Source organism: Zootoca vivipara, chromosome 3, assembly GCF_963506605.1.
Source record: "Zootoca vivipara chromosome 3, rZooViv1.1, whole genome shotgun sequence".
Classification (NCBI taxonomy): domain Eukaryota; kingdom Metazoa; phylum Chordata; class Lepidosauria; order Squamata; family Lacertidae; genus Zootoca; species Zootoca vivipara.
The window spans coordinates 57,701,816-57,713,901 of NC_083278.1; the positions used below are offsets into that span (position 1 = coordinate 57,701,816).

A 12,086-nucleotide genomic window follows, 5' to 3' on the forward strand; every position below is an offset into this window, starting at 1 on the left:
AATTCAACGTATGTCACAGTTCAGGATAATTGACAATGTAGATAAGGCATAAACTTTATTAAATACTGTACATTTTGGGTTCCAACCAGAAATATCCCACTATCCTAGACTTGGGAAATCTAAGGAGACATATCATTCTGATATCAGATAGCATCTGTGGGTTTTGTTCTTTAGCTATAGTGGTTTTATTATCTTTTACATGCTGGTTCCAAATGGTTGCTTTATATAGATGCAGTATAGGTGCTGGGATTGTTTTGTAGTTTTTTTTCCAGAAAACTAGGTGATTGGTTTCTTTACTTTATGGTTGGCATGCTTTCCTCTAACTGTACCCGTTGCTTGCATGAACAGTTGTGGAAGAATAAATGAATGCAAATTCTTCACAAATAGATCTGAACATAATGAAAGTAAGGTCCTCAAAGTCCAAATTATGTATCCACCATATTTCTGCAATGTTTTATTTACCAAGATTTGGTTTCACAACTCTTGCACTGGACCTATTTTTCCTAGGATCGACCCTGTCATGCCTCAGCCCTCCACCAGGAGGCTGAGAAGGATATCCAACCAATACCTAAGCCAAATCCTACCTGCATATGGAATCAATAAAGTTGTGGCCAATTTCAAATCCCAGAACATTGTCTTCCCCAGTTTGTTCACCTTCTTTGAGCTGCTAGGCATTGCTCCCTGAACAGAGGGGTCACTGCAAGTAGGCCTGCAATGATAATGTAAAACTAAATATTTCACTTGTGGGACAAAAAAACATCTCCCATGTAATGTTCACAGCTGAAAAGCTGGATCACTAACTTTTCCACAGGTAGCTTCTGAAGGTGTGCTCACATACATAATAACAAGTGCATAAGCTTTACGTATGGAAAGTACAGCTTCCAGTTGTACATAAACTTTGTGCATCTCCTTGCAGGGGAGAAATACATAATTTTCCATTGGAAATTGTCACCTGTTAACTATTCATAATTGCTAAGCGTTATTTCTCTTTCACTCTCAGTAGAAAGAAAATTGAGTTTACCTATGGTCCTTACTGTAAGTTCATATCTATTTGGGTCTGACTTTTTCTGCGCTATCTTACTAAGAAAAATCAGGATAATTCTCTGTTGTTCATTTAAACTCTATGAAACAAATATAAATAATGGTGGTTTTGGGGGGTGATTTGTCAAAAATATTGTTCATTTCTCCTCACCTTTTCCCCTCTTAACTAACACAGCACAACATGCCTTTCTGGAGGATATCTAGTCACTCGGACCTCCTGGCTCTACACCAAGCGCTGGAATTAGAGTATTTGTAACTGTTGTCATATAGTTGACAAATACTTTTTATATTTCAAAGTACACTGATATTTTTTATGTGTGATCCAGTGCCTCTGGCTTTTACACATATGTATGGTCTTAAGAAGGAAAAGCAATATTTGGAATGAAAATTCCATTGTGAAGAATTCAGATCACTGATCGGTGGAGTTACAAGTTTTAATTCTACACAAGGATGCTCTACATGGTCTTATACACACAACATTTTTGATGATTAAAGAACTATAAAAGAAGGTTGCTGGTACACACCAAATGAGCCCTAGCCAGAGTGAACAGCTTTTGCAATGGACTCAGACTGGGAAAGCAATGACACATGTTTTCTGATCGACAAGGGTGGTATTCAACAACATTCCTCACTATGGGATATATTCTCAGCACTGAGGTTTGAATCAAACTTTAGTCTACCTAACCCAAAAAATCTGAATTGGAATGTACTCAAACTGTGCATTGACAATCCTGTCTAGAGCTGTAATATGTGTAAATTATTGATGAAAATAATTTACTGTGACTTTATTAGCAGCTGACTTTGGAAGTGGATGCAATTTCTTTCGTTTTGGAGGTGTGTGGGATGGGGGTATATAATAATAATAATTATTGTCTCTTTTATAAGTTTGGCAAACAGAATGTGCATAATGATGTGTTGTGCCTTAAAAGACAAGATCTTGTTTGTGTGTTACAATGTAACATTGGTTTAAAATAATGTAGATAAAAGAAATAAACTTTTGTGATAATTTTTGACATGACCAAATTTCAAATTCAAATAATCAAAAGACAAGGGTGTGCATCGAAAGTTTGTTGCAGTAATGGGTGAGGGAAGTATAACAATTGACAGCTGGTGCTTTTATTTAGTTTCTTAATAATTCCACAGATTGCAGGAGGCAAGTAACTTAAGAGAATGTTAAGAGGCTGAAATGATATTGGGCCCTGTGGGATTAATAATTAAAATGTCTGATTACTTGAGAACCGTTTCTCCATTTTCATCTTTAAAGAAAAAAAAAGTACTTGTACTGCAAGGAGCTTGATTTGATAAAGTACATATAAGAAGAAGCAAATTATTTTCCATTTACCAAGTCTCAAATTGTTAGCCAATAGGTTACATGAAAATATGGTTGATTCCTTCAAAAAATATACAATGTGCCCTCTCCTTCCTTGTGTGCTGTTCTGGGGGATTCTCCCAACCCATCCAAGCCAATTTGGGGAGTGTGTACAGGGGAAAAAGAGTGAGGAACTCTATTTGAGTGAGTGGAAATCCTTGTGTGGGCTTCTGGTAGTGGGATCAGTTATCTGGCCCTTGGTAGCCTCCATTTTGTTGGAGTACAACTCAAATTGCCTCCCCATTGACCATGCTGGCTGAGGCTAATAAGACTTATAGTTCAGCAGCATCGGGGGGACGGGACACTATGTTCACTAGTCCAGTTGTAGGTTGTTCACAGTATGTTTTAGCCAGCAGTCCAGGAATTTCCATCAGCATGTTGTTTATTAAAACATTTTCTAACTAATTTTAAGCTTGGAGAAAGAGATCAGCATAGTACACAATGGAACTCTCTTTCCTTTCTCCCCTCTGTGGTCAGCCCTTTACCACACAAATCAAGCATGCTAGCCATTACTTTCAACAGTAGACCAGTGTGTGTGTCCTATATTCTTACCATCTCCATGGCTCCAGCTTGCAAGTTACTCTGTGCATGTGTAGCCACTGTGTGTGTGTGCATGCCATTGCTCACAATGGCGGGACAGGATGTGCTTTCCATATACCTATCCAGCCATTATATGCTGTGCTTTCTAGGGCTCTGCCTACCAGATATACCTTTTGTTGATGTGTAGCTTGTGGAATGGATGCTTGGGAAGGAGAGAGGTAATACTGGGGCAGCTATAGATCAGCCCCTTATTAATGCCTGCTGCCACTATGGTATGCATGCATGGCAAAGGGCCAGCTGGAGACAGACAGTGTTCCATGGAACTGTTTTCAGATGCCCTCCTACAGACACAACTGCATTTGTGTAGGGTGAATAATGTACTCAATTTCCTATTTTTTATATTGAAATTCTAATTCTTGGAGTAAATTTATGTCATCTTATTTCTGAAAAAGTTTATCTTTAACAACAGCACTGGTGCAGAATAATTCAGTGTGATAATTCGGTTTCTGGTTTTCTTTCTAGTAATGTCCCAGGAAAGAGAATTATATATACTTGTCCCTACACTTGTTCTCTACTTTGCGGTTCCAGTGCTTTAATTAATCTCAAATAACAACAGTTCTCCAGTATCGACTTTTGGTACAAAAGATCATTAAAATAGTGTATGATGAGCCATATGCCGTCCCACTATGCAGTGGGTACATATATGCTGTTCTTTGGGAGTATGAAAAAAACTTCAAATTCTGTAGCTTCAAAGATGAAAAGGAACGTATGCAGTTTTGTCATAAAAATAATTAATTCAGATCATCATGTGAAATGTAACTCATTCCTGTTTTCCCACTTGTAAGGTTCTTTAGTAAACACAACTTTTACAGTAACTGCTATGCACAGAAATTAGTATTTCAGCTCCCTAGGGCACAAAAAAAGGGCAGAGGAACAGGCGTTAAGTGAATCAGATTATAATGTGAATGTAAAACCTGTACTAGCTACAATTGACATATGCAGCACAATCCTACACATGGTTACACATGAATACATCCAACTGTATTGAGTGTGGCTCATTTCCAGGAAAGTGTGCACAGAATTGCAGATTCAGATTCTCTGCTGTGCAGTGTCCTGCATTAACAATATTCATAACCAGCCGGAGAGAGGGTCAGTGTTGCCATTTCTTAGGCTAATGTGTAAAAGTGTTTTTCACTGCCAGGAAGGATGGGATATATAGTCGAAAATATCTGGAGGGCTCCATGTGGGCTGACTCTGCCCTAATCTGTGCTGGATTTTGCCCCTCTGGACATACCAAAAAGGAATACTTACATCATCATGTCAGATAATGAAGTTCCTTGCTCTGCATTGGGCACTGATGCATAAATCTGAGTGAGATATCTCTTTGGTGCAACTACTTACAGGCCATTGATTCAAGTTTTTTTGGTTTTTTTAAAGGAAAAGTACTTTACGTATATACTTTTTTTAAAAAAAAAAGGCAGCCATGTTGGTCCATAAGGGAAAACTCCTAAATCTGCAGTTTGAATGTGTTTTTAGGACCAAGCAAAATGTCACTAAACAGGAGAATTTTGAGTTCCCCTAAACTTGTCTTCAAGCTAGACTCGTGTTATAAATGTAGATTTCTTGCAAAGTTTTTTCTTCAACCTGTTTTTAAAGAGATATATTCCAATGACACAACAGTGCGGTCACAACAGATACACAGTTCCATTAATATTGTGATTCACAAAAACTCATATAAATGATGTTTATGCTGGAGGGACAGGGGGCTAGGTTTGCAGTGCAGGCTCTTCTACACCAGCCCAAATTCAAAAGTTCTTCAGATTCTCTGAGGGGTCTGATCCTCAGCTATACCAGCCTTGAAACTGTCACAATGACCATTCCCCACATAAAGGGGAGGCGCATTTTGCGCAGTCATGCGCAGCCCCCTGGGATCCCTAAGGCAGCCCTGGAAGTTTGGAAGCCGGCACTGCCTACCTGGGCTGGATACTGGGGTTCTCCGCCCACTCAGCCGTCCAATCCAGCTCAGGGAGGCATGCCGGGGGGATTGGCCAGGTAGGAACAGGTAACCTTCCCTTGCACACGGTGGAAGGTGATTTCCCTGCATTGGCAGGTTTCGCCTTTCCCGTAGCAATTCGTCACAACTTGGCGGATGCAGGACTTTGGCAGAATCCTTTAATCCTTTAATCATTTACATAAATGGGTGGGGCGTGGGGGCGGTGACCCCCCCCCGTCCCATTGCGGTGGCAATAACAGGGTTCCTGTAAATGGGGCATTGACCAAACGTATAGGCCGTCATTGCCCTCCCCCTCCAGCGGCCGCGATCGAGGGGGGCGGGCTATCTGCTTGAACATATGTTCTCCAGAGTTAGCCCAACCCCCCCCCCACATGCTGGACAACCCTGAAAATTACCCCACCCCCCGGCTGGGGGTGGGAGGGATATACGCCCAATGCCTGCGCCAAGGTCTCCCTACATCTGAATTCTTAATAAAGTTGTGGCCAATTTTAATCCCATCAAAACGTGGTCTTGTGTCATTATTCCACTCAGGGGCTGCCAGGGTTTTGGGGGGACTCTGTCTGACTGCACAATAAAAACTGGTGAAAAACACCCGCTTCCTGTTCTCTGACCTAGCTGGTAGTAGTCAAATCTTAATAACAATTATTTTGAGAGAGAGAGAGAGAGAACGAAAAAACACTCTTCAAAACGCAAAAAGGGGGGGGGAGCAGAGGGATTCAGCACTGACTCTTCCTCAGCCCTGGCAGAATACTAAGGGATCAAAACTGCCAAAATTCTGGATACAGAAACAAACTGTCAAATACTGAGCTGCTGTGTGATAAAAATGGAATGTTGCCACTGAATTTTGCCTTAAGTGAAATTTGAAGCAATTTTGGATGTCCTCTTTTAGGTAAAACATCTATAGGAATTTCGATAGAAGGAGAAAGAACTGCAGTAAGCATGGGCGTAGGCAGGGGGCAGGAGGGGGCAGTTGCCCCCCCTAGAAGCAGGGCCGCTGGCCAGCCTGCCCCGCTGCCCGCTGCCGCCCAGTGCCGTCTCCCTTCTCCCTGGCTGGCTGTGGGGCGGGTAGAGGGAAAGCCCAGAGCCGTGCAAAGCGTTTGGCTGGCTTTCCCTCCACCCGCCCCACAGCCAGCCGGCTAGAAGGGACGTCTCCCTTCTCCCTAGCTGCCTTTCCCTCCACCCGCCCCAGCGATCGTGGAGGGGGAGGAGGGGATCGGAACAGCCTGATTTCGGGCTGATCCTGGCGCCCCCTCGCCCCTGAACGACCATGGTTTGCCTTGCCACCTCCCCTAGTTTTCATCCTGGGTACGCCACTGGCAGTAAGATCAGTGAAATTTCTCAAAGGAGAATGTAGGGAGCTTCCCACATCACTAGGGAAGCTATAATTTAAGGCAAGCACCCCCAAACTGCGGCCCTCCAGATGTTTTGGCCTACAACTCCCATGATCCTAGCTAACAGGACCAGTGGTCAGGGATGAATTGTATCCAAAACATCTGGAGGGCCGAAGTTTGGGGGTGCCTGCTCTTACTCATCAATGCATGGGCTAAAATAAAAGCATACATTTGTATACTGCCATTTCAAAGAGCATACAGTAGATTTCTACATGTGTCTACTCAGAAGAAAGAGTGTATAGGATTACAGCATTGGGGAATCTTAAGAGAGAATGTGTGGGGTGGGTGGTTATTCCATATTATGGGCTGATTTAAGGCATGCCAGAATATTCCAACCAAAGCATGGTTTTGTGCAAATTGAAATTTGGTCATTTGGATCGTGAGTTGTATTTTATATCATCATATATATGCAATCAAAAAACTTGTCCTCTTAACTCTAACCCTACCACAGACAACACAAATATCCCATGTTTTAAAAGGTTGTGCAATTAAAATAGTGAACATTGTGCCTTTTCAATTGCTGTACCAATATAAATGGAAACAGCACATAAATATTAAGCACTTTGAATATTGTGCTTAAGATACAGAAATGGAGCACAATTTGAATGCATGTAAATACAAAGAAATAAGGGAAAGGTGGACTCAATTCAGTAAACCACTAAACTGAAAAGTTAAAAAAGCAATATATGCAGATTGTGCACAAAAATATTGTCACAGTGGCCGGAGTGGACTACTTCAGAGTAACGACGCTACGCAGCTCTGCATTTTATTCTTTTATTGGTGCTGCGTATTTACAGTGCTCAAGTCATTGCTATTTACACGGAGCGATGTTGTCAGTCGGTTTCAGAACCTCCTAATGGCTTTTGGCGCGTCTTTCTCCAACACAAAAGCTTTGGCAGACCCATCCTCTTGCCCCTCCTCTTCCTGCGTAATTCTGGAGTTGGAGGGATGGGTCTTCCCCCCTTGCTTGCCCCTTCCTGTCCCACCTGGGACCCTGGCTCCTCTACCTTGCCTGAGCCTCGGACACGACTTCCTGCTTCCCCACTGGAATCGGAACTCTCCCTGCTTTCCCCTTTGCTCGGGGACGGGCTTGAACTCAGGAGGGGAGGGACTTCGCGATATCCCCTGTCCCTCACATCCACCCCCCTCCCAAGCTCTCCTTCACCCCTCCCCAGGCCCCCCCCATGTGTCGGTGACGACTGGAAGCCTAAGAACTCAGTGCTCTCCGAGCCCGTTGGTGTGAATACCTCCCCCCAGTCCTGCGAGCCCCCCCCTTCCGCCTGGGCGGACGGGAATCCCAAAAAGTCCGTGGCGTCAGAGCTGGTGGGGGTAAAAACGTTCTGCCAATCTGCTCCTTCCTCTGACTGGGTGGATCTCGGTGACACCCATACCTCATCCTCTGGTTCCTCAAACTCCGCTTCCCAGCGCCATGGTGAGCTGCTCTCCCGTGCCTCCTCCTCCTCCCCCTCCCTTTCCATGTGCCAGGGCTTGGGTCTGTGGGGAAAGAGGGCGTGAAATTCTTCCACCAAGAATTCCTCCTGTATCTGAGTGGCTGGGACCCATTCATTCTGGGACGGTGGAGCATCCTCCCATGCCATGAGGTACTCCAGTCCCCCCACCCCCCACCTTGAATCCAGGATGGCCGTGGCCTCATTGAGTTGCTCCCTGCCTTCCCTCTCCCCCCCTCCCTCGGGGGTTTGTTCGCTGTCTCGGAGCCTGCTGCTTTCCCTGTACGGCGACAGCAGCGATCTATGAAACACTGGATGCACCCTCATGTCCTCTGGCAGTGCCAGCCTGTATGCCACCGGGTTTACCTGTTGCGTGACCGTGAAGGGGCCCAGCCTTTTGGGTGCCAGCTTTTTGCACCTCCCTCTGGTGGGAAGGCCCTCCGAGGACAACCACACCTTGTCCCCCACCCTGATGACCTCCCCTTGTCGCCTGTGGCGATCTGCCCCCTTTTTGTACGCTTCCTTGGCCCTCTCCAAGTGTTCTCTGAGCTGCTGGTGCACCGTCTCCAGTTCCTCTGCCCAATCCTCAGCCTGTGGGCCCTCCTCCTCCTCCTCCTCCCTCTCCCTCTCTGGGAAAGATCTGAGGTCGCGCCCGTAATTGGCCTTAAAGGGCGACACCCCTGTGGAGACGTGCACTGCATTGTTGTAGGCAAATTCTGCTAGTGGCAAGCGATCCACCCAGTCCGTTTGCCGCTGGCTGACGTAGCATCTCAGGTACTGCTGCAGAATGGCGTTGACCCTCTCCGCTTGTCCGTTGGTCTGCGGGTGTCTAGCCGTCGACAAGCTGACCTCCACCTGCAGGAGGTTCATGAGCCGCCGCCAGAACCTGGAAACAAATTGGCGGCCACGATCCGAAATAACCCTTAAAGGTAATCCATGCAGTCTGAAAATGTGATCAACAAACAGTTTGGCTGTCTCTTCTGCCGAGACTGCCCTGGCACACGGTATAAAGTGACACATTTTGGACATAAGGTCCACCACCACCAACACTGCAGTCTTACCCCTGGACGAAGGCAGATCTGTGATGAAGTCCATGGACACCACTTCCCACGGCCTGTGTGGTGTGGCTAAGGGCTCCAGCAACCCTGGTGGCGCTGCTCTGACCACCTTCGCCCGCTGGCAGGTGGTACAGCCCCTTACATAGTCTCGAACATCTTCCCGCACCCCTGGCCACCAGAAGTGTCTCATGACTAGGTGAGCGGTTTTGTCCCTTCCAAAATGCCCCGCTGTAGGGTTGTCGTGCATCTGCTTGAGGACCGTACGTCGAAGCTGGGTGGTGGGTAGGTACAGCGCACCCTTGTAGAAAAGCAGCCCTCTGCGTTCTGCAAAGTCTTTTGCCTGCTCCCTCCCCCCTCTCAGTTCTCTGAAGATGCGGTTGGCAAATTCATCCGCTGCCGTCAGTGCTGTGAGTTCTGCCTCGCTCACCACAGCTGCTCCGCAGGACCATGCCGACGGGGGGAAAATGTGCCTTGGGGCTGGTGGCGCCTCCTCCTCCATGTACTCTGGCTTGCGGGAGAGGGCATCCGCCCTGACATTCTGCTCCCCCGGGATGTAGTGGATGGAGAAGTTGAAGTTCGAGAAGAACTCTGCCCACCGTATCTGCCGCTGGTTGAGCACCCTGGCAGTTCTCCAGAACTCCAGGTTCTTGTGGTCTGTGCACACCTGGATGGGGTGCTTCGCGCCCACCAGGAAGTGTCGCCAGTGCTGGAACGCAGCGTAGATCGCAAGAAGTTCCCTATCAAACACTGTGTAGTTGCGTTCAGGCTGTGTCAGCTTCCTGGAGAAGAAGGCACAGGGTCTCCACTCCCTGTTGGCGTCCAGTTGCAACAAAATTGCGCCCACAGCTTTTTCAGAAGCATCTGTCTCAATGCGTAGGGGCGCGTCCTGCACCACATGGAACAGGTTTTGGTCTGAGGCGAACACTCTCTTGAGGCTTTCGAACGCTGCTTGCGCCTCTGGTGTCCACTTGAACTTCTGCTTGCCTCTCAGGCAGTCCGTGATGGGAGCCGTAACGCGAGAGAAGTTCTTGATGAACTTCCTGTAGAAGTTAGCGAAGCCTAGTAGGCGTTGGGCATCTTTGCGCGTCCTGGGGCTGTGCCAGTCCAGGATGGCCTGCACCTTGTCCTTGTCCATCGCCAGCCCCTTGTCTGACAGCTTGTAGCCCAGGAAGTCCACCTCTTTGGTGTGAAACTTGCACTTCTCCAGCTTCACATACAGGTGGTTCTCCTTCAGGCGTTGCAACACCTCTCTGACATCTTTCACATGCTGCACTGGGTCATTCGAGTAGATAAGGATGTCATCTAGGAAGACCAAGCATTTCCTGAAGAGGAGGGACCCCAGGACGTGGTGCATGAAGGCCTGGAAGCATGCTGAGCCCCCTTGCAAACCGAAGGGCATCACCAGATATTCAAAAGAGCCCAGAGGCGTGAACATCGTGGTTTTCCATTCATCTCCTTCCCGGATCCTGATCAAGTTGTACGCCCCCCTTAGGTCCAGCTTGGTGAAAATCTTGCCCCTGCGTGCCGCTGTCAGGAGATCATCCACTCTGGGCATGGGGAAAGCCACGGGCTCTGTCACCGAATTCAGCCGTCTAAAGTCCACCACAAGACGGCGCTGTTGCGTGTCTTTCTTGTCCACCCAGAAGACCGGGCTGCCCCCTGCTGCCTTGCTTTCCCTTATGAACCCCCGCTTGAGGTTCTTGTCGATGAAAGCGCGCAAATCCTCCAGCTCCTGGTCTGACATGGCGTACAGCTTGGCTGGGGGTATCGTCGCCCCTGGCACCAGGTTGATCTGGCAGTCAAAAGGCCTGTGCGGGGGTAGGTGGTCGGACTCCGCTTCGCTGAAGACCTCCTGCAGGTCCCAGTACTGCTTGGGTATTGCCTCACCCCCTTTGATATGCATGGTGGCCACCGTGGCTATCGGAGGCCCCTCCCCTGGTTGGTGCTGCATGCAATGTTCCAGACAAAAGTCTGACCCAAACGTGATGCACCTCTGGTGCCAACTGATGGAGGGGTCGTGGCGCGCCAGCCAGCTCATGCCCAAGACGATGGGGGGGTCTGAGATGGTGGTGACGTTGAACGCCAGTGTCTCTGAGTGCCTTCCCACCGTCATTCTCATGGGGGGGGTTTGATGTGTGATGGCCCCTCCCAGCAGCTCCCTGCCGTCAATGGTTGCTACGTGCAGAGGAAAATCCAACTGCAAAAGCTGGATTTGGTGCTCTTCTGCAAAGCTTCTCGAGAAGAAGTTGGCGGACGCCCCACTGTCAATTAAGGCGAGGACCGTCAGGGGATAGCCATTTGGGAGCGTTAGCGTCACTTCTAGAACCACTCCTGCTCTGGGAGGGGTGGGCTGGCTCTGCACCTCTCTGTGCGGGTGGGCGGGCTGGGGCTGTTGTCTGCTGACTGTGCCTGGCTGCTGCCCCTTGTCTCCTGCAGCCAGGCTTTCCCGTTTCCCTGCTGTGGTGCTGCGTCAGTGGGGGAGGGCACCACCGTTCCCGCCTTTCCTTGCCACTCCCTGCGATGTGGGCAGTCTCTGACGAGATGCTGGGGTGAGTTGCAGAGAAAGCAATTCCCGCCCCTTCCCTCCTTGCGTCTTGGCGCCGCTGGGGTTTGAAAAGCCCGCGCGCGCGCGCTATCAATCTGCATGGGCTCCTGGTCCTGGCTGGCTCCAGGCGTGGCCTGAAAGGGTTGTTGAGGGAGTGGCTTCTCCTGCGACCGTGGGAACCAAGCCCGCTTTGCGCGCGTCGCTTGCTTGTCGTTCCACCGGGATTCCTGCCTCACCCCCACCGCCAGAGCTGCTTTGCTCAGCTGATCCATAGTACTGGGCTTTGGACCTCTCGAGAGTTCATCCTTCACCTCCTCGCTCAAACCCAAGTAAAACGCAGCTTGCATGGGAGGCGAATCCAAAACCCACCCCAGTCTGTGCACCAGCATGGTGAATTTCGCCCAATATGCGCGAACTGTCATATTTCCTTGGCGTAAATTATGCAGTTCCTCCTTAGTCTGGTCCAAATGACTATCGGACGAATACATCGTCCTCAAACCTTCTAGAAATTGTTGGACATTTTTCATGCAAGGATTCTTGGTTGCGATTAATGGTCTTAGCCACTCCCTGGCTGCTCCGGTGAGATGTTCCACAATAAACGCTACTCTGTGCTCATCATCGGGGAACTCATTCTGGTGCAGCTCAAGAGCATACACGATCTCAGTCTCAAAGCCCTGAAA

The 12,086-nt window shown here is 48.2% G+C and overlaps 1 protein-coding gene across 25 annotated transcripts in view; it reads left to right on the forward strand.

Moving 5' to 3' along the window:
• The window catches only part of EYA4 (EYA transcriptional coactivator and phosphatase 4), a 120,848-nt gene extending 116,436 nt beyond the window's left edge, over positions 1–4,412 (forward strand). For all 25 annotated transcript variants that reach the window (XR_004692183.2, XM_035108945.2, XM_035108959.2 and 22 more), the window contains one exon: positions 1,217–4,412. Coding sequence is in view for 24 of the 25 variants with exons in the window: in XM_035108945.2 (XP_034964836.1) it covers positions 1,217–1,297 (81 nt within the window). In the remaining variant the exon portion in view is untranslated. The remainder of the gene's footprint in view (positions 1–1,216) is intronic.
• The last annotated feature ends 7,674 nt before the right edge of the window (positions 4,413–12,086 follow it).